This window comes from Lycorma delicatula, chromosome 5, assembly GCF_047948215.1.
Source record: "Lycorma delicatula isolate Av1 chromosome 5, ASM4794821v1, whole genome shotgun sequence".
Lineage (NCBI taxonomy): Eukaryota > Metazoa > Arthropoda > Insecta > Hemiptera > Fulgoridae > Lycorma > Lycorma delicatula.
Window position 1 is genome coordinate 95,300,110 of NC_134459.1, and position 22,811 is coordinate 95,322,920.

At 27.5% G+C, this 22,811-nt stretch overlaps 1 protein-coding gene across 1 annotated transcript in view; it reads left to right on the top strand.

Moving 5' to 3' along the window:
* Positions 1-20,770, top strand: part of tara (SERTA domain-containing protein 2 taranis) — a 67,516-nt gene extending 46,746 nt beyond the window's left edge. Inside the window, exon 2 of the mRNA XM_075365307.1 lies at positions 19,487-20,770. Coding sequence (XP_075221422.1) covers positions 19,487-20,407 — 921 coding nt within the window. The 3' untranslated portion in view covers positions 20,408-20,770. The remainder of the gene's footprint in view (positions 1-19,486) is intronic.
* Positions 20,771-22,811: the final 2,041 nt, after the last annotated feature.

Genomic DNA, 22,811 nt, shown 5'->3' on the forward strand with positions numbered 1-22,811 from the left:
TAGTAATACAGTAAATCCCTTTGGTGAATGGAGTGAAGGTGCCACTTTTTGGGCTGAACACCAACTTTATTTTACTTGAAATTATGTGAAATGTGGGTATCACCTGCATTTCGTATTGGTAAACATATTTAACCCTGTGAAGGAAGGAACGGAAAACCACTTTAATCCTCTTTTTTTTTTGTAAACTTGGCACCGGGTGCTTGTTATGTTTCAGCATGGACATCGTTTTCGGGAATGGCTACGTAAAAGTTACAGCACTACAAACATACATAAAACAGTTATCAGATTTTTTTATCTTAAAAGTTTTTACTAAAAACTGAAAGTTATTTAAAACATTAATTATTTTTACCATCAGACATCTTGATTAAATATAAACACCGTGCAAGAATAGTCGTACAAGTCGGGTACTTATTAATTAATCAGTTATGAAATCGAGATCATTTTGATTTGATTTTTGTCGCATATACAATAAGTGAGCTGAAAGTTTGCCCCTCGCCAATCGCTGTGTCTAGTGTACTAGTCATTGTATCGTACTGTTCTGTGTTTGCATTTTACATACAAATGTGTCATATTATTAGTAATCGGATGATGTCATTCTGGTTAGATAGTACAACAAACCCGCTCGCCCGCCCCGTCTATGCCATCCGATAGTTCGGTTGACAAAGACAGGGCAAAACCTTCAGCTCACTTAGTGTATTATCGAAAGAAAAAATATATACATTAGGTATCTCTTTCTACCATATGTCACAGTGCAGTTAAATTTTACGCCGAAATATTCTGACTTATGGTAAACTATTAATGAGTCTGCTTTGCAATAATCTTTTCGATTACTGGAAGCTTCAGTAACATTTTTTTTTTTTTAAATATTTTAAATAATATTTTTGTTCTATATAATTTTTGTTTTATTTAACTGAATTTTTAGTGAGATTTTACCATTACTTTTCAATTTTCTTTTAAAATTATCATATGGATGTTCGTATAACAAAATGCGTCAGTTTTAATATAAGATTAGGTTACGTTTTCAGTTTTTTAACTTTTCCAATTTTACCGCTGTTCTTTTTTCTTAAATCTGATATCTAAATAATATTATTTTCTGATACTAGAAATGAATATATCATGCAACAACATTCGAATGAGATAATATGCTTGCATTTGTTCTTAAAAGTTTGTGTGGTGAAGGCATATAAACATCAACAGTAAACGACCTTCTAAAACAAAAATAATTGTTTATTCTGCTACTACCAGGGTCTATTTTAAACAATACTAAGTGCATATATAATTTTTTCTTTAACCTTATTTTTAAAAATTTGTCAAAAAAGATAAATTATGAAATGTGTATATGAAATAAATATCATTATGTATATGAAATGAAAATAAAGTAGATAATAATCTATTAAATAATTTTGTTACATTACGGTTACATATTTAAAAAATCTGATTTGGATACCACATGACTTCCTTATACGCCTGTTAAATTACTTATTCACATTTTTTTTTAAATGAAAAGTACACAAAATTTTATTTCATTAATAATTTCTGATATTTTTTCATATTTATTTATTTTATTTATTTTTTATTGTATTACTGAATTTTTATTTATGTAATTTTTTTTTACATTCAAGAGGTTAATTATTAATAAATCAATATATTTAAATTAAAATTAAAGTTAAAAAAAGGAGATTACGTCGGATTTGAATCGATGTGCCTTGTAAGATCTAAGTATTTCATTAATTAAAATTTTATTTGGCTATAACTCTGGAATTAATGAAAATAAGTACCACTTATGATAAATCGTTGAAAATCTCTCGATGAAGGCTTACTACTGCGGTTAAGAAAAAGTCCAAAATACAAATTGTTTGGATTTTGGGCTGTTTTGGACACTTTTGGTACAGTCGATTGCAACCAAAAGGGTCTTCTTATATTAACATAGTTAGACGTTACAACAGTCCTAAATCCAAAATTTCAACATTCTATGGCTAATCATTTTTGAGTTTGTGAGATACATAAGTTCGTACGTACAGGCGTCACGCCGAAACTAGTTAAAATGGATTCAGGTATGATCAAAATGGATATTTCCACTGAAATCTGAAAACCGAAATTTTTCGCGATCACATACTTCCTTTACTTCGTACAAGGAAATAAAAATAATCACTGAATGTGATAACTACTGTTAGATGTTAAGCTCTGATAATGGTAGAATTTTCTGAAAAACTGAACGAAGGTAACTGTCGGAAATAGTTATTACCAGTATCAATATTGTTAGTTTGAATCCTAGTCAGGTTGGCGTAATTCATATGCAAAAAAAATTCCTTTTTCATTATGAAATAAAAGAGATTAGGGTAGTTTGTAACTGGGAATAAGATTGCTAGTTCCTAGAAAAAAAATCTGTTATCGATACTCCACTTATTTTATAGTTTTCACTATAGATTAATAGTCGCCGCCAAGTAACGGCGAGCTTGAAGTGGCGACGAATACTACCCAACGTATCATGAATCATGTTTATGCTACTAGGAGATGACTAATCATGTTGTGCTAATGTTTCGGAGAACATCAGTATAGCAGTGACGTACGGGCTGAACATCCAAGCTCGCCGTTACGTGGCGGCAATTGTAATTTTGTGAACATTAAACCTCGCTAGTTTTTTACTCAGTTTTAACAAATTAAACTGTACAACATAATTGAATAATAAAATTAAAGTATAAGTAGGATTTATTTTCGTAATTGATTGTGGTCGGGGCGTTTTAACCAATATAAAAAAATATTTTACTCTATTAGGACTACTTCCAGGGATACCAAACATTACTAACTGTAGACTGCAGATGAAGTACTTATATTTACTTATGTCACATCCCTTAATTGTGTCACCATTTAACTGTCACTTCTCTACGCCACCGTGAGAAAGCCTCACAATTGAAGCGGCAAGAAAATCAGATAAATAGATATACTTTCAAAATCATAATAAATAAAAATGATTAACCTGCTCACTTAAAAAAACAGTACCACTGAAGATTTTCATAAAAACCTTTAGTATTTGGCTAAGTAATTTTTTTTGTTAAAAAAAATGCTTTTTAAAACAAGTGATGATTTTTTTGTAGTTGTAAAAGTTTTATCGGTAGCCTTTTGTGATTTATTTGTCTCTCCTTATTTTTAATTAATAATATAAAATTTTATCGTTTTTAGTTATCTTTTATTTTTTCTTGACAAATTTGATATCTTCGTATAAACCTATATTATTCAAGTAATCTAAAATTTGTTTAATGTAAATTGTTTTTTTTTTAAGTGTACATTTTTTTTTGCTGACAAATTTAAATTATAAAATGAAATTGCACAGATTAGCAGAAAAAGTTAGGGAAGTAAGATAAGACCAGCCTCAGTTATCCAGTAATTACAAAATTAGTAATTAAAAAATTCATTGGCAAAATTACAACGAGATTATCTTATTTCAATTATTTTTAAAATGTAATAATTAGGAAACGATTCATACAACAAATCGTTAATGGTAGTATTTAAAAGAATATACCTCAGTTTTATATTTTATCAATACCTGCTTATCATTTAGTATTCTTTTACAATAATTAAAACATATTAATTTAGTATTAAGTTAAATAAATAACAATTTAATCATGCGCTTAGAAATTTTTATTTTTAATTATTTGTGATACAAGTTTTAGCGAATTTAATAAGAAAAAAGTATTTACAAAAAATGCGTCGGGGTCGTTTAAATATTTATATACACGTGAGTGTGTGAGTATATGCGCGCGCATATATATATTTAAAAAAATATTATATATATGTTTGTGTATGTGCGCGCGCGCGTTTGTATATTAATGCTTGCATATAAGTGATTTGTGTGTGCATGTTTAGGGATATAAACAGGGGGTGGGGGTGGTAGAGGTTGACCTTGTATGTTCCTGTATAGTAAAAGAATTGAAGTAAGGAAGACTGAATATAGCCTATGAGAGCTGTATATCACCAGTTCACCTTCGCACTTTCCACCTGATTATCCCGTTGGTTAGTTTTTTATTTTGTATAGGTATTTAAGTTGGGTGAATGAATATTTATAATACCCTCGTATAGTATTCTTATTTTTATTTACTTGAAAATGATTATATTAATGCTTGCTTTGAAGTTATATTTGTTTTCGTTTTATTAGGGAACTTTATGTTTGTATTTTTGTATAACGATAAAAAATGTAATTTTCACTATTATAGTAAATATTTAATAATAATAATGACTAAAAGAACGAATATTGGTTTGATTTAGTTCAATCATTGCATCCTCTTATCTGTTGTAGGATAACTGAATCTTTTGAATAGTTCTTGCAAGTCTATTTATCAATATTAATCAAACGTAAAAAAATAAATGTATATCGAATCGTGCGTCTGTCGGTATCGCATAGGTAGCGCTCTGTTAATAGAATTATATGGCCACAATACTTTTTTATTGAATATAGTACAAATATTTTCTCCCTTCAACAAAGAAAGTAAATGAATAATAAAAATATGTCTAGCCCTCAATGTCTGTTTCTTAGAGGAGATAAACTGATAACTCTATCAATAAATATTGACTATGGTACCTAAGTTTTTTATAGCTGCAAATATTTAATTGAGCAAATTAACCTATTCATGAAAGTTCTTTTAAAAGTTTATTGATACATTTACTGGTATAAATAACCATTCATCTTGTCTCGCAATCTTTTTTATAACCTGTTAGAACTGTTAAACTATACTGTGGAACTTTTGATCTCATGGTTTCGACAAACAAGTACCAATTATTTATAAAAGTTTTATCGTTACTATCTGGATATGCTTTTACTCTGGTATTTTAGTTATATAAACATATTTGATCCATTCAAAAAGAGTTAATTTGGTTAAAAAAAAGGATTATTTAAAAAACTCATTAAACTATATGAAAAATAAATCTCATATACGAATTTAGCGGCCAGTAGTTCTAAATTTTGTTTAAATAATTTATTGTACTTATTAGATCACATAACACAAGAAAAAAAACACAAAATAAAACGAGTAGCAAACTAAACGTTCTTCTTCTAGTATCGAATTTTTTTTCTTACACTTCGCAGCTGTCCGCATAAGACTTCCACTGAATATGTACATACGTTTTAAAAATTTCCATAAATGATTCATAATCAGATATCTAAAAGTAAGCATGCTTACTTGGTAATTTAGATATAAGAGTTTCACATTCTGATAAATAATCTATCCGGCTTAATAGATTCCAATATTTTTTCTTGAAGCCTCTATAATATGGTCCGGAAAAGGCAAACAAATCCTTATTATACTGATATACTCGTATGCTATTGTTGAATCTACATTCTACTTAGATCAAATTTCTTTGCTTTCAAACTTTACACAACATACATTATATAGGCATATGAAGTAATAGTTCGTGTATGAAATTATAGGCGTATGAAGAATATAGATTCGAAGTTTGTTATCGAATTATAGAGAAAAGAACAGTCATTTTGTGTAATAATATTAATAATAATTTGTAAAAAAAATTAATAAAGTATTAGTCATTCTGAATATGAACATTTTTATAGAAGAATAACGAAAAAGATCGGTTTATTATAAAGATATGTAATAAAAATAAAGAATAGCACCTTACCGGGATTCGAACTCGAAACCATCTGATCTAGAAACCAGCGTTTTAAACTACCCTAGGCAGTTTATCAGTAACTGTTCTTTTATAACTAAAGACAAAGATTTGTAATTTACCCTTGTAAAATAACCTACATATGTTCGTGTGTACTTCGTAAGAAGAAATTCATTTAACATCATTTCTAGTGTTTAGAAAAGATTTAAACTTGTGAGAATTATATTATACCCTCATTTGTTGTAAAAACTTCCGTATAAAGTTTTTTTTTGTAAGTTATTAGCGCATAATTTTAATACATATTTTTTTAAATTGTTAAAGAGTTTCCGCGGCAGGAAATGGAAGTGACATGTGTGCCGGTGCATGAGAAACCATTCCATGTAGTTAGGGTTAGAAAAGAGCGAGCGGTCTTTAGTTATACCTTTTTACTGAGGGGAAAATCCCCACTGATCGTCGTTGTGTTGGCTGCCATGCATGTGGGAGTCGCCCCTGCGTAAAACGTACTGAGGGAGAGGGCGATCGAGGATCGAGGGTGATTCAGAAGTGGAGTCGAGCCGGGCCTTTCTACGTCCTGCTTCTACTCAGTGTTAGAGTTCTGAATGTTCTCGGTCTGTTCGTATTCCTATGCGAGGGTACAAAAAATAAAACTCCCTGTGCCGACGCTCTTACAGACGAGAGTCGTCAAATCATACATATATATATACTCACGCACAAAAATATAACCCTACTATTACTGATACTCGAACAATAACGAGCAACGAACCCTACCCATTTTCTTTGGGTATAAACGACTGATACACAAAACTACCACTATCATAAGTACGTCATCATCAATTGTAACGTTTTTTTTTATTATGTGTTATTTTCAAATATTTGGAAACGCGCGCCAGAATGTCTCACTGTCTACTATTTTTAAATCGGTTTCTGGCATTTTTCCTGAGCTTTATATAAACAGTGGATGGATGGCGCGCTGACTTTAAATATCTACGATATTACAATATAAATAATTTTTTTTTAACAGATTGTTATAATAAGTAATAACTTTTAATTACTTCTTAAACATTGTGCATATAAATAAAACAAGATATTCTGCCTAACCATTATTATGGTTGGAGTTAAAATTAAATTATTAAAACTGAATATTTAAAAAAAATAATTTACAAATATTTATTGTGTAAATGATTATTTGATTATGAAATTTTTATTAAAATAATATATTTTGAAAATTTAGAAAAAAGTGAATATAACTTTTTTTCAGTTTCACTGACATTGAACATCCCGGTTTGACAAATAAGTCATATTTCAGCTTTATTTATTGCTAACATAAATGTTAAAATAAATACGAAGTTGTTAACACATGTTTTATAGGTAGGAAAAAAATGTAAGTTGAAGCATTAAAGACTAACACGATACACTTCCATCCAAATATGCTACAATTTTTTTAATTTTCTGATAATTAAGAATTCTTAAACATTATTTGGAATACATAGATGCAGCGTATAGCATTATATTAATTTCTTGAAGGATGAAGGAATGCCACAAGAAAATGCACTCATTTTTACCGATACAACTGATCAGAAGAAGGTTTGAAAACGTATCTGTCGAAAATATTATTTATTGTTTTGCTTGAATATTAAATTTGACGTTATACTAATATATTATGTTTGTCAAAAAAATAATAATGTCATTAAATGAAGCATTATGATTGTAGAAAACAAAATTATTTTTACTAAGTTAGATAAAGCTTTTGTCTTTTTAATTATAAAATTTATTGTAAAACAAAAAAAAATAGTTTTTCTTATAGCTAGTTGGAAAATAACAAACTTAGCGTGATTTCTTTATACTCTCTGTTCACACGGCAACTAGGCACTCGTATTCAGTCCGTTGGTTTTTCGCTCACTTGGGTTACGAACAATGAGAACTAACATTATTGTTCCATTGTTGCCGTCTTACAGTTGTTGCACCGACTGTATCGTAAAACGCACACACACACACCATTACACATATTTAAAAACCAAAAACGTTTGCTACTTCGTAAATTCTTCGTAAAATTGAAAGTTATTTTAAAATTTATTTATTTGACCTGTAACAATTTTTTTCAGTATAATTAAAAAAAAAAATTGAATTTTTTTTAATTATTTATTTTTGTAAAGAATTTATATATATTTTTTGCAGTTTATTGATAAATTTATTAATTTTTATTTTCTTGAAGTGCTAAGTTTTACAACAGGTCTTATTATACCTAATCATTTCTGTAGTTAGTCTCTTTTCAGTTTAGATTATCTCTCTTAGTGGCATTAATTAAATCCAACGATCTAAATATACCGTCAAATTGAGCTTTAGATTGAATGTAACCGGAATTCCACGTCTTTAACTGGACTTGGACAAGGTTTCTTCTGGAGAGATTAATTATTTATAGTTTACATTAATTAATTATTTACAGTTTAATTTGTAAAGATATATCATTTTATTATATATATATATATATATATATATATATATATATATACAAATAAACAAAAATCTACATGGGAAAGGGTGTATTTGCATCCTGTTAAGAATTCCATACCTGATCAAGATTCTAACCCGGAACCTTGACCAGATGAGGAATATGACACTAATACTTCTGATCTTGAGTTTTAGGGTTTCTTGATTAAAATTAAATTGGTTTTATCAATCATTTTTTGTTGCATATTGTTTTTTGTTTTTTTTAGATCATACTACTACTTTGTATTACACAAAATACACCACTAACTGTATCAAGTAATAAATGAGTATGTAGTCCTTTATCAGCCCGATTTTATCAGGTTAAGAATTTGATAATTATATTTTTTCCTCGTGAAAAATTTAACTTTTTATAGTTGTTTACCCAGTGTTAGTCTTTTGATTATTTTATAATTACGTATTTATATCCTGATCGTTTTATTTTTTCATTATTTACCTGTGTTTTAATTTTTTTTTGAGGGAATATAAAACCAGAGATGTGTATCATTAATTATTAGGCTTTCTTGTCTCTTTTATCCTGTCTTTCTAATTTAGGCAAGAGATCTTGAAGTTTTGAATATATTAGAATTCTAGTTACTTTCAATTATATTCTTATAATTATATATTTTGAGCCCATGTTATCACATTTGAACCACGAAATATAATATGGCTTTTCATTAACGGATAGCAAATGCGTCATATCCGTACTGTTTTTGCTTCAGTTAAGTACTTACTCAAGTTTGCTATTAAAATTATTTTTGTTAACTTTTTTTCTAACTTTTTTGTAAATTACCTAATTTGTAAAATTATGAACCCCCAATAAATAAAATGATTTTTTTCTTTATTTTGGCAGTAAACGATCTTTTCTTTACGTATAAAAAGTCACTAATTTCTGCTATTGGAAAATCATTATTTGATACAAGATTAATGTTACTCATAATTTTATTTTAAATGTGTTATAATTTATTTAAAACTGAATTTTCTAATGATAATTTATTTTATTTTATTTATTTTTATTTTTATGGAATTTAAGTTACCATGGAAATCTTAAATGTGTTCTTTTCAATTTAATTGTTAGTACATTTTATAAAATATTTAAAAATGTTTAAAATATAAAACCAATTAGTGTTATGGCACAGTAGATAAGTAGATAGCGTTTAATTCTGTTGATAATTTAGCAGCTGAGGGTATATATTTTTGTTGTCTTAACAAATTTCATATTTGTTTACCCGTTCATTTTTTTTTAATGTGATTGTTGGAAATTATAAATTCGTTAAAAAATTATATTAATATTTTGAAGATTATTAAAGAAACGTTTAAACATTTTTATTTGTTGCATAAAGGTAATTACAATAATTTGTTCTACTTTGTATTTTAAACGGAAAATTTTATTTTTGTTTAGTAAATATTTACAAATAATACGGATTTTTAAACTATATTTATTCCATTAATATTTTTTTTAACGACATAATTTAACTTTTTTTACACCCTCAACCGCGATTACATTAGATACAACTTTTTTTTCGTGAGAAATTAACTAAAACAATAATAATAATTATTATTATTATTATATTATCTTGAGTTTTACTGCATTGTTTATAAATAAGTGCATTTACTATATGCATTTTTCTTACAATTTATTGGTTAGTAAGCAATAAAGTAAAAAAATTAGGCCATGTATTGCAGGACAGTTTCTTCGCGTCCCCCCCCCCTCCCAGAAGGTTGCGCTAACGACATCGTGCAATCTCATCCCCTTCCCTTGTATAACTAATAGAAAGTTACAATAATAGACGAAATAAAATACAATATATTAGTGACTGTCATCGCGTTGCTCTTTTTATTACTCTTCTTCAGAATTTGAATTTGATTTTCGTGATGGTTTATGTGGTTAACTCCATTCGTTTTTATATTTTACTGGATTTGTGTTTTAAATCAACCTTTTTCAAAATTAAATTAATTTTTTTGAGGGTTAATCTTTGAAAATTTCTTTGTCATTTTAATGACAAAGTGTCGTTTTAATTTTTATGAAGCACTTCATCATGAGGCTTTTAATTTCAATTATTTATTTAAAAATACATATTTCATTTGTTTTTTTATCATTTAACGTACACCCCGAATTTTTCCTGTTCCATCTATTAAGTACAAGGAAAATAGCGTTGATTTCTTTTATTAGTATTTGTTTAAAAAGAAAGGTCTACTTGGTTTTTTCTGTCTGCGATCCACTTGGAAGGACCTTTCTTTTTATCTTCAGAGGTTAACGCAATCATCAGCTTTAACACTCAATCAATTTTTCAACAAAATTGTTTATATACATTTTTTTATTATGTGGAAAAGTTCTTCAACATTTAAGGTGGTTCTCAGAAATACTTACATTAGAAATAAACTTATTTTCTCCAGTTTTCTCGTTTCAAATAACATCAATGTAATATTTATTATTGTAATTTATCACATTTTCATTTTTATTTATTTTATGGTTTTCTACAAGTCTTATTAACTTTTAATGAACTTCATTACTATTTCAGAATAGAAATGATATTTTATTTATTAATTTTTTAATATTAATATATAGCTTTGTAATATAATATTTAATTTGTAATATTTAGTAATATATTAGTTTGTAATATATTTAATATGTAATAATATGAATTTTATGTAGATAGATTACACAGATATATTTATTCAGTTTAAAATTATGCGCTCTTTTTATTAATAATAACAATGAAATTATTTTACCGTGAAATTGCTTGAAATTAGGTATCGCGATATTTTCCTCGTCCCTATAGAATAAGAAAAAAGGAAAATATAGACGGAGAAGTAAAGTTAGGTTATGTTTAGAATTGCCGACAGGTGAGACTAGTGCAGGCAGGTAGAGGGGCCGGTGACTGTAAAGCAAAAAAAATATAGGTGAGTATAAGTTATGGTGATATGAGTGAGGTGGTCGGGTGGAATCCATGAGACCAAAAAGAGCAGGAATTCTATAGGGTTGTTGTGGAAGCGTATCAGTCTACCTCAATTCTCTCGGTTGGTATCCAGGTATCCAGTCGGAACATGTTGTCTTGGGGGAGGCATAACTAACTATCTTTAACGTACGATGTCATTCTTTTTATTTAACGAACATCTAACGGCTGTGACCTAAGGAATACCTGAGAGAAAATTAACTTTAAAAAAATTAATCTTTACAAAATATTTTTTTTAACTAAAAAGAAGTCATAAATTCAATTCTTTGTTATTTTCAATCCAAAAAATTTATTTTGTGTTGTAAAATGCCCGATAAAAATTGATTAAAGAGTTGTCTGATAACATACGCATGCGTATGTATGTGTACTTAACTCTTAAGTAAAATCTTTTGTAATTTTTTTAAAGATCTGTTTGTGGGAATTCCCGTACGATAACATATACAGCCTTTTACAGAGCATACTGTAATATTTTCCTGTACTGAGTTGAAGCAATGATAACACTCTTTTACAACATAACTATTTGATAGAAACTATTTATTTCAGGTTTTTAATGTTCTGATGCATATAAAACATCTGATTTCCTTTCTATGAGTAATGATGTTCATTTGTAAAACAGATCGCTTTCGTGAACAGAAGAAAAAGTCTTTTTCGGGATTGAATATCAATCGAATTTTTTTTTTTGACTTTGTATACCGAGTTCAATATATCATTTCACACCTAATTTTTCCTTGTATGGTGTGTTTGTTATTGAATTTGTGACTATCAGAACGTTCCCAGTCGTTATAGTTATAACGAATTAAAGAGAAAAAGAAAAATTATTTGTATATTTTTAAACAATTAAAATAGAACATTTGCTTTTGTTTAACCTCTGGGATTACCGTTAGGTATTACTTCAGAGGATGAGATGAATGATTTGTAGCGTGTGTGAAAATGCCATGCCTGACCGGAATTCGAACCCGGGACCTCCGAATGAAAGGCCGAGACGCTACCACTCGCGCCAAGGAAGTCGGCAAAATAGATCATTACCTTAAATTAGATCAAAGTAGATCATTACTTAATCGGATGATGGAGGAGATAATACCGGAACCAAATTTATTCCAAAATGTATACAATAAACGAGAGGGAAATTAATAGGGAATTCTTTAAAATACATTACAATTAATATAACGGTAATTTTTCGAAGTCAAGTAATATTATATTTTTAGATACCATTTTATGTGTGATGTAATTATAGGAAAATTTTAAAATATATATTCCGACCCAACATTTGAGTGTATTTTTTTATAAAAGTAGCCTTGTGAACTTTTATATAGACTATTTGTGATGTGTATGTATACTAAAAAAAAGATGCAACGTTATAATAGTCTATAATAAGTATGTTATGTTTTATAACCTTGAACTCCTCTGATAAGAAGTATGCAGTAGATAATATATATGATCTCATAGCCTTTGCGTTCTTTGTGCAACCCAGTTACAATTACAGTAGAGCGAGTTGTAACAAATAACAACCCTTTTTATTATTATAGGAGTATATAAATTTTATTGTTGAACAAAATTTTTGCGTATATGAATTTATATTTTATGTTAATTTACTATTGATATTTATTTAGGTTTTATGACTGAACAATTGTATAAAAATTAATAAATAAATAAATAAATAGCATATGATTGGATTATAAATATGTATTCTCTTACAAGTGTTTATATAAATGTACTGTTTTTAGTACTTTGTAGTAAACAGTAAGTTGTTTACGATAATCTGATATAATATTAAAAAAAAATATTTATTGGTGTAGTGTGTAGTAAAATACGATAATGGTACACAGGCAGTATAGGCAATCCGCTGTACAGAAATACTTCCGAGGATGACTCAAGAATTTTAATGAGTTATCATTCCATTTGTAAATACATCGTACTGTTTATTTATGGAAACTAACAATATTTTTTTCCAGCATTGTTACTACTTATATATATTGTCATCTCTTTCACTTTTAATACTATATGTATATATATATATAGTATTCATTGTAATTTGATTAAAAATGCTGTAATGTTATATTTTTATGTTTATTTTATTTTATTAAAGCTTCAAAGAAGCTTAATAATTTAGTTCCCTGGTAGATTTTGAACTTGCAAAGATTATTCTAAAAATTAAACATCCTTTATCCAAATTTTTTGAAATTCATATTGTCTTCCATTTTTATTAGAACATTGGTACGCGAAAGGTTTATCTAATTTAAAAATCCTGCTGTTACTTAACTTTAATACATATCAGCATATAATTTATATGCTGGTATTGATTCTTTTTGTTCTAATATTTATATGTACAGCTCAGCAAAACCAGTTTATATAAAGATTTTTTTCGCAACAGAAACGGGTATATTAATTTCAAGTATCTGAGGTACAAGAAGTACCAGCCAAATGGTCACTACAAAACCAATCCCTGTGGTGAACAGAATGAAGGTATCAATTTGTAGGACCGAAATCAGTGCATTTCAACGGACTTAATGATTTGTCTTTATGTAGGCCACTCACGTTGCTAGCAGTCCTGGCGTTGATTAATTAATTTTCTTTTCTTTTTTTTTTAAAGATGTCTAGGTTTTTTTTGGGGGGAGTGACTTACGTCTCATGTCATGCCGTCTACAACCGTTACGGTTTCTGGTCTTTCATCCGGAGGTCCCGGGTTCAAATCCCGGTCATGCATGACGTTTTCACACACGCTACAAATCATTCATCTCATCTTCTGAAGCAATACCTAACGGTGGTCCTGATGTAATAAATGTTTTATCATCAAATTCTTCTTTTTAGAAGTAATTTTTGAACAATACTTTCAGTGATTTCATTTGTTGTTTAACTATGGTTATTTTTCTGCGGTTGATGGAAATAACGATTTCATACTGAGACTTAAAACCAGTCTTTGCTATGGTACAAATATTAAACAAACAATTCAAAAACATTTTAATCATTCACTCGATTGTTAATTTAATTTTCTCTATTCTGTGCGCTTAATCATTGAAGATTGAAGTTTAATAAAATATTTATTACTACCTCATTTTCAGTTTTTTAAATATGATTTAAATTCTTTATTTATAAAAGAACTAAGGAAATTTAAAACTCGGCTAGTCGAATTAAGTTGCAGTTTATATCTCCATTTCATTTTCTCTATCTTTTTAATGAAACAAGAATAGGGTCTCAAAATGAAAATATAATGTTAGTCATTTTCTTTGTTAAGATTTATGTATTTAATTAAATTATACCGTAATTTTCTGTCCTGTTGTACTTTATTTCTCGGTTTCAAAATGAGATTTTTAATTAAGTTGAAAGTGCGTAAATTTTTTACATTTTATTGAATATGTTGTAATGTTCGGTAATTATTATGCAAAAAAAAAATTATATATATCCCGACAAAAATTTTACTTGCATAATTTTTTTTTCAAGTACTTAGAAATTGTTGCACTCAAGTCTTTTAATTTGAAATTATTTCATTTATTCCACTATCTGTTTCATATATTCTAATCTTTATCTTTCAGCACAGTTTTATTTTTTAACTTTGCGTCAGTTTTAATTAATCGTGCATGTCGTAATACTTACCCATCACCTTTATTATATACCATTGGTAGCGTCTCCTTCTCTTCGGTTCTGGTTTCGAATCTCGGTAGACAATGGTATTTTTCAAACTTTAAAAATTTTCCTATCATATTTCCTTTAATTGCTCTTCACGTCAAGTTGTATATCCGTTCATTAAAAATTTCATCAGATAATACTTTTCTAACCCCTTTGTAAAACTGGGGAAAGTGAGTGTAAAAAAAAAAAACTAAATAAAGTACTAGTGTACTGCATAATTACAGAAGTTGAAGCTAAAGAAATACTGTCAACTAGAAAATGTTCATCAAACTTCAACCTCTGATTATATTAAAATATCAGTTGAGTTGTTTTTTTATTTATAACGATAGTTTTTTTTAAAAATAGTTTTTGTTTTTTTGTTTTTCAATATCATAAAATATGAAATGTGGAATTTCATGAACAATTTTTTGTGTTGGTTGAATTTCATTCAAAGATGAAAATAAGAATTCCACTTAGATTTTTTTTTGTAAAATTTTATATTTGTAGTAAATATTAGTATTATAAGTAAAAATCTAAAATGTTTAATTTTATCCCTAAATTAAACGTTGAACTTTACAAACGTTTGTTTTGTTAAACATATAATGAGTAGAAAAATAATCTACCTACCTTGAATTAAATAAAATGTTTATGATGTATTTTTTTAATTCGAAATTTAATATTTATTTTTGTTGCAACGTATTTTTGAACAGTTAAAAAAATGCAGTAGCATAAATAATTTTGTAACGTATGTACAGAATGCAACAGCATAGAAAGTAAATAAATAATATTTAATTTTTTATTTTATCTCGTATATTTATTTTGTTTCCATGAAAATTTCAGTATTTCTTAAATTATTAATGTTCCATAAAAATATTTATTTCAAATAAAAAGAAGTTTCAATAATAATAAAAATTTAATTGTTAATATAAAGTTCTAACTGCATTATGATTTTTGTTTTATTCCATATAATACTGCCTATTTTTCTGAGAAAAGAATTTTCTCTAAAAGAATTTGTCTCAGTTAAACGAGTACTTTACTGAGAATAAAAAATAAATAAAATTATCAAAAACAGGACTGTTGAAAACTAGACGCGACCGTTAAAACCTGATTTTAAGTTGCGTAGTGTTTGTATTTCTTTAGTAGAGTATTCTTGGGATGTAGGCTCGTAACCCAAATAAATACACAGTAAATCTGAGATTTAAGTTTATTTAAAAATTGTGTGGTTTTCTTTTTTCTAAACAGCGATTTACAGTAAATATCATATATGATTGCTTTCACATAAAAATCGTCTTCTCTTAATTTATATTCTTTCTCTTATTTTAAAATTATTTTTATATCTGTTTCAGGTGTTTAATTATTTTTTTAATTTATCATTATCATCTTTATTAATGTTGGGCGTATATATTATTTACGTTTATGAATTGTTAATTTTTTAAATCGATTTTGTTGCTTGTATACTCACTCGGTGCTTTACGTTATGTCGGGAGGAGGTTATTTTGTTGGGGTATTCTCCCTTCTGCTAGTGCTACCCTCTCTGAGTTTTCGGTACAACGCATTGTATTACCTCCCTTCATTCTCCACCCGTGCGTGTATTCAAAATTTCTAACTGAATATCTCTCCCGTCTCTCTTTTTACTCTCCCTCTCTTTTCCCCCTCTTCCTTTTTTACTCTCTATATAACTCCCCTAATTCGTGCTTTGGGGAGGATGCTACTACTACCCGCTGCATTATAACCCGACTACTATTACTGCTGCTGGGGTCTTTTAGCCCTTGTATACTCCGTAACCATTACAATATATTACCTAGCATTTTTTAAAATTAATTTTTAAATTTATTTCAGCACGCGCGCGCACATGTGGTCTACACTTAAAACACCTTTACTACACTTAATTATACTGAAAAAAAATTAGTATTATATTTTCTCTATGTACACTTTAACAATTATTTTGTATTAAATATTTTAATACATATATTAATTAGATATTTATTATTTTTTTAAACTTCTCTTGCAAATTTCTAAAAGAAAATAATAATAGTTTTGCTCTTTGTGTACTTCATTATTGTTTAAAACATTATAAATAATATGAGAAGTTTTCTAAAATAAATGCAGTATCAAAACGGTTTACAGTCTATTTACTAAAATCTAATTCCATTACATCTACTACATGAGTAATTGGAAGTGACACTGAGATTATTTACTTGCCTTTATTTGTGGAAGGTTGATTTAAAGCCAGGCTGTTAAAATTTCAGTATTGTTTGTTAGTTCTGTCTCTCAATCATGATTTATTACAGGTATTAATCGAATACATATCAGGATCGATGAAATAAGGATACAAAAAACAATGTGTATTATTTAACTGTAATCCATAGTTAGCTTTGATTTTTTATTATACTATGATAGTGTACACATTGTTTTATATATCCTTATTTCATCGATCCTGATATGTATTCGATTAATACCTATAACAAATCATGATTGAGAAACAGAACTAACAAACAATACTGAAATTTTAACAGCCTGGCTTTAAATCAACCTTTCACAAATAAAGAGATCATCGACACTTCTGATAGATAAACCTACTGGAATATAAAATGATGATTAAAGATACATGAGAGTATGTTTTAGATGATGACTGTATGAGCCATTATCACAAAAAATATAAATGTACTTGTACATCCTATAAACCTAACTAAAGCATTTCACATTAAATAACTTAACTATAATGTTTGTATGGTACTTGACACGAGACATAATCCCAAAAAATAGCATGTCCATTTCAAAGAATGAAATTAGCATCCCATGATATACTTAGGAGGGTTAATGAATGAAGTAGTTTCCCTTCATCATGGATCCGATCATAATGTTGCATATCAGCTTGACAACTCGTCTGAAATTAAAGTTACACCATATGATGACAACTTTCGGTCTGTTAACCTCAGAGATTGATCAACATTTAATAAACATCATTACTCTAATAGAAAGAAAATCTGACTGATGCTTCAAATTTACCCCAGATAATTTATTTGTGTTGGTCATAAGAAAGACTGAGGTAAATAATATAAAGAAGCAAATTAACATATCGCTTTCTGTGGGAAACAATGCATTATACACATTGTCTCCATTCCACAGGATAAAAAAGCAATTTATAGTGCTTAAAACAAGTTGTATCTGATTTACAATGTTCCTTTTAATAAAAGCAATTTATAGTGCTTAAAACAAGTTGTATCTGATTTACAATGTTCCTTTTAATAAAGATAATAAAATTTTATAACAGCATAATTCAGTCCAATAGTGATTTAATTTTTTTTTTTTTTATTGTGTCCATTATGATTAGGTTTTTCAGTTGTTTTTTAAACTTATAGACATTAAAATTTATAATTTTTTTAAATATTATTTTTTATTTGAGTGAGATTTTTTTTAAAAAAGTAACTATGATTTTCTTTTTTCTTCAGTTATTAATTATTTAATATTAAGTGCTCTAAAATAGATATTCAGTATTTATAAGAATTTAATTTTTAATAAACATTTTAAAGTACTGTATAATTTCAGTATTATTAAGAAATAAATTATTTTTCACTTACTACTTCATTACGACATTACCACACCTTACATTTATTTATGTTATCAAACTGAACAGACGTAATGATAAAATTAATCAAAAAATGTATACTTAAGAATTTTTTCAAAGAATTGTCTTGTATTGATATTACAAGACTACAATATTAAATAAGTTTAGTTGATGATTTTTCTTTTTAATTAAATTATTCTTTTAATATATTTCTTTATTAAATAGTTCTAGAAAAAGAAAATTTAGTCCTTGTTTATTTTTATTTTTAACTATAATTTCTTTAAGTTTTAATAATAGTTTAATAATAGTTGGTTGGTATAAAGAATTTCTGTATCAATTTAAATTAAATTATTTGTATCATTTGCATACTGTTATAAAATCACAAATAAAAGGTCTGTTTTTGATCCCTTAAGTAAATAATAAATTCTTTCTAAAAACATTTGTTAAAAACAACTATAAGATTATCTGGATTATTGAATGAATGTAATAATACCAATGGTTTCATTGGTTCAGGATTTATCAATTTTCAATATTCACTAGAGGTTTTCTATATCATTGGAAAGTGGAAGTAAGACCTTGAAAGAGACAGATGACATGTTAAACTGGTTCTAAAGACTTTGACAAATCATCACAAGTTTATCAAGGTTTGATATTCATCTTGAACCTCCACTTTTACGCATAATTTCTAATTTCAAATCATTAATTTCTGTTAACAACATCCATTTTTCATTAACTGAACTTATATTTTGAAGATTGTTTGTGGGTTTTTGAATGATCAGAAATTACTATAATAATTATTGTTCAACACAATAATCCTTATGTTTAAAAAACTTATCAGATTTAGTTTGCAAAGTGCATGATATTTCCCTTCTCTCTTAACTACTGGTGGAGTGATACAGAATTTGACAGTTAAAGCATTTCTTGGTATTTAATGACTGTACCTACTTGATCTTCCACTCATCAAATAAAAAAAAACCAGTGTTGCATTTCCTTTTCCAACAACGGATTGGGATTAGATTTGGAGGATATAGAGTTACCTGTTCACCATTATTAATATGTAAATTGTATAAAAATAAAAATTGTTTGCTTAATTATAAAAAATTAGATTTAAATTTCTGATGTAATACTGAGGTCGAGCTAACATGTTTTTATTAATTTTTATTATAATTGTTTCATAGAATTATTTTAATGGTCTTGTTTAAAACCATGTTTTGACAGTTTCTTTTTGATTTTTGTTAACTTGTGTTGTTACTTGTTTCAGGATCACCCGTTTGCAATGGGGTTGAGGGGTACTGCAAACAAGAGAAAGTTAAGTGAGGCAGATGCATCTGCGTCTTTAGTGGCGATGCCACACAGCTCCAAAGTTGTGAGGACGGATGATTGGGAGAGTGAAATCCAGTATTCGCCTGCAGCAACATCGGGTGGCAGGAGTTACCAGTGTTATAATACGTTGCCACCATCCCCGGCTGTTTCACCGTTACCAGTTAGTGCGGTAAATGGTAATCCTGGTGATGAATATCATAGGTCTTGTTATGAAGTCCAACAGACTATTCGTTGTGATGAAAATGGCAAGTCCTATTTAGATTTGGGAAGTTGGAATACAAGGAACAATGTGAATAATAGGTGTTGTGAAGCCAGAACTAGTTGGTGTACACGCGGCCCTTCTTGCTATCGACAGAAAAGACTAGCAGTTCTTAATATTTCTATGTGCAAATTAGGGCGTTACCGACAATTCTCTGATCCAAGTCTTCATCGCTCAGTCCTGATTTGTAATACATTGAGGCTGATAGAAAAAGAGATGGAACAGGAAGGTTATTTTAATTCATCAGTCGGGAACACAATGCAGCCTCCAGTAGCACCACCAGAACCTCTGCATCAACAGTTCCCAGAAGTGCCTGTGCCGTACGAGCCGCCTCGTGTACCTACCCCGTTTCCGCCTCCTGTAACGGATTCTGAGGACGATCGAAGTATCAATTGGGGTTCTGTTCTTAGTCTATCCAGTCAATCAGATTTAGATCCTTTGAATAATAATGACTGCCTCGGAGATTCTGATCTCAGTCATGATTTGGATGATTTTTTACCATCATGGAAAATGACAGATGATGCTTTACGACCCGTCGCTACACGTGCCTCTGATTCTGGAGAGTTGGATAATATAATGCATGTACTTGTTGGAACATGATTGAAAACATGATCTTATAGTTTAGAAATCAAATGTAATTTAATTTAATTTAATTTTTAAATATTTGTCCCTTATTCATACATCTAAAAAAAAAAAACAACAAAACAATAATCAAATAAAAAGAATTATTCTTGTGTCACACATGTATAAAATTATGTTATGTGTATATATGAATGAACTCATCCAAAAAAAAATAAAAGATAAGCACACAGTGTTTTAAAAATGACAGTGAATAAATATGTTTTTTTAGTGTATTGTGTGTTTTAATTATTGCCAAAAATATTTTACCATATATTTTAGTTTTATATAACTTTATAAATTTATTTAATATTTATCATTAACTTCTGGATTCTAAGTATATTTTTAAAATTTTTTTTAATAATTAACTTATGTTGTGAATTCAAAGGCATTATTTGGATTTTTTTTAATTAAAAGAAAATATTAATTTGTTGTGAATTAAATATAACTTTAAACATTATATTTTATGTTAATAATTTGATAATTAGTATATTAATATATTTTAAAGTAATTATTTTAAATTATTTGCCGTATTAATGTTAAAAAATTCATGAGTATTTATTTTTGAAAAGAGGCTAGTGATTAAAAAACATTTAAATTAAATTTTATCTTGTATTATATACTACTGTTTTATGAAGAAAAAAATTATAAGATATATTGTTGTGAAATACTTTTCTTATAAATAAAAAATCATGTCATGAAATTGTCACTAATTATAAATAATAATAAAATGTTATTATTTTATAATATATGCATATATTATAAACATGTAGTTTTAACAAAATATTATTTTGACCTTTAGATACTGTAGTTTATAATGACGTTTTTCTTAATTTTATTGTATTCCAATAATTAACAGATTAAAAATATAAATTTATAAAAATTAAAATATATTATTTTAATAGTATATAACTGGTATATATTGTGGATTGTTGTTTTAAACTGTTTTATTTTTTATTTTTATGAAAAAAGCTATATATTTCAATATATTTATGCATACCTATCTTTATGTTGCTGCCACATTCTTGATTATGCATTATTTCAGCTGTAAAATACCTAGGACCTTTCAAACAGTAACATTCAGCTTATTTAATTTATCTAAACATTTAAAAAATGCAGATTAAAGAAAAATATAATGTACGCACATTGTAGTTAGAGCTGTACTGCTTTATAATTAAATATTTTATTCATTATAGATAGCAGAAGTAGCAAAACAACTCTTCTTAAAAAATAATCTGCTCATTTAACTTCTATTTTCATAAACAAATAAAAATTATTTTAATTTTTTAGTTTTCTAAAGTGTTATTTATATATTTTTATAATTTTAGGTAATTTGAAGGCTAATTTATTTATTTATAAGCATGCCCATTTTTTTGGAAAAAAAAACTTTTTAAGTCATAATGATAAAAAATTCTTTTATTTCAAAGGAATGATGAATATTATGATTTGAAAGGGCTGAAGTAAGAAACAGTAACATGAGCAAATATAGTGTTATAGTGTATTATGTGCTGCAAGATATGTGATTTTAAATGTGTAACATACAGATATACATATACAGCATTTTTTTTTCGGATTACTGAACATCAAAATTTTCTTTTTTATAGAATCTTATTATAATTCAGAAATTTTAATTGTAATTTATCTGTATTAACCATTAATTTATTTATTTATTTTTTTAGATGAAGATAAAATTATCTGAAAATAACAGAAAAAATTGTGTTGCATAACGATTAAATTTAGAGTGCATGGATACTTAGAGTTAATGGATCTTTCCAGATGATGAGATACCAGATATGAGTGTTTTCGCTCTATGTATATATAAAAATGGTGTAATGTGTATCTTCTGATGTTCACTTGTAATGGGGGAAAGACAAAATTATTATATGAAACAGAAATTATATACTTTTCTTTCAGTTCTTATATCATTTATCATTTCTACCATTGTACTTTTATAAAAAAAATCATAATTTCTGAATTTTTATTTACAAACTGTTTGTACCTTTTCCATGTAGTATTCATAAAAATAAAATATTAGACATTTATTTTATCTCATATGTTTATTATCTGTAACATTCCAGAGTTTTATTTGAAAATTAGCTGAAAGAAATTATTTTTTTAAATTTTTATTTTTTCAGCAGTAGTAATATCTAAAATTGTGTTTATATTTAGTAATTAAACAGTTAATATTTTTTACTGATGTTCATCGCTAATGCTTGTTTTTTTTTTACAAATGGCATTAGGCCTGCTAAGGCTATTAGCCAGAAATTATAATCAACCGTGCTGTTCATTATTAGTGATACAGGACTGGAGCTTATTACTTTGTTAGTAGTAATGTAATATAAATATTTATAAAAAAAAAATCATTACTACTTGCTTGGTAAAGTTT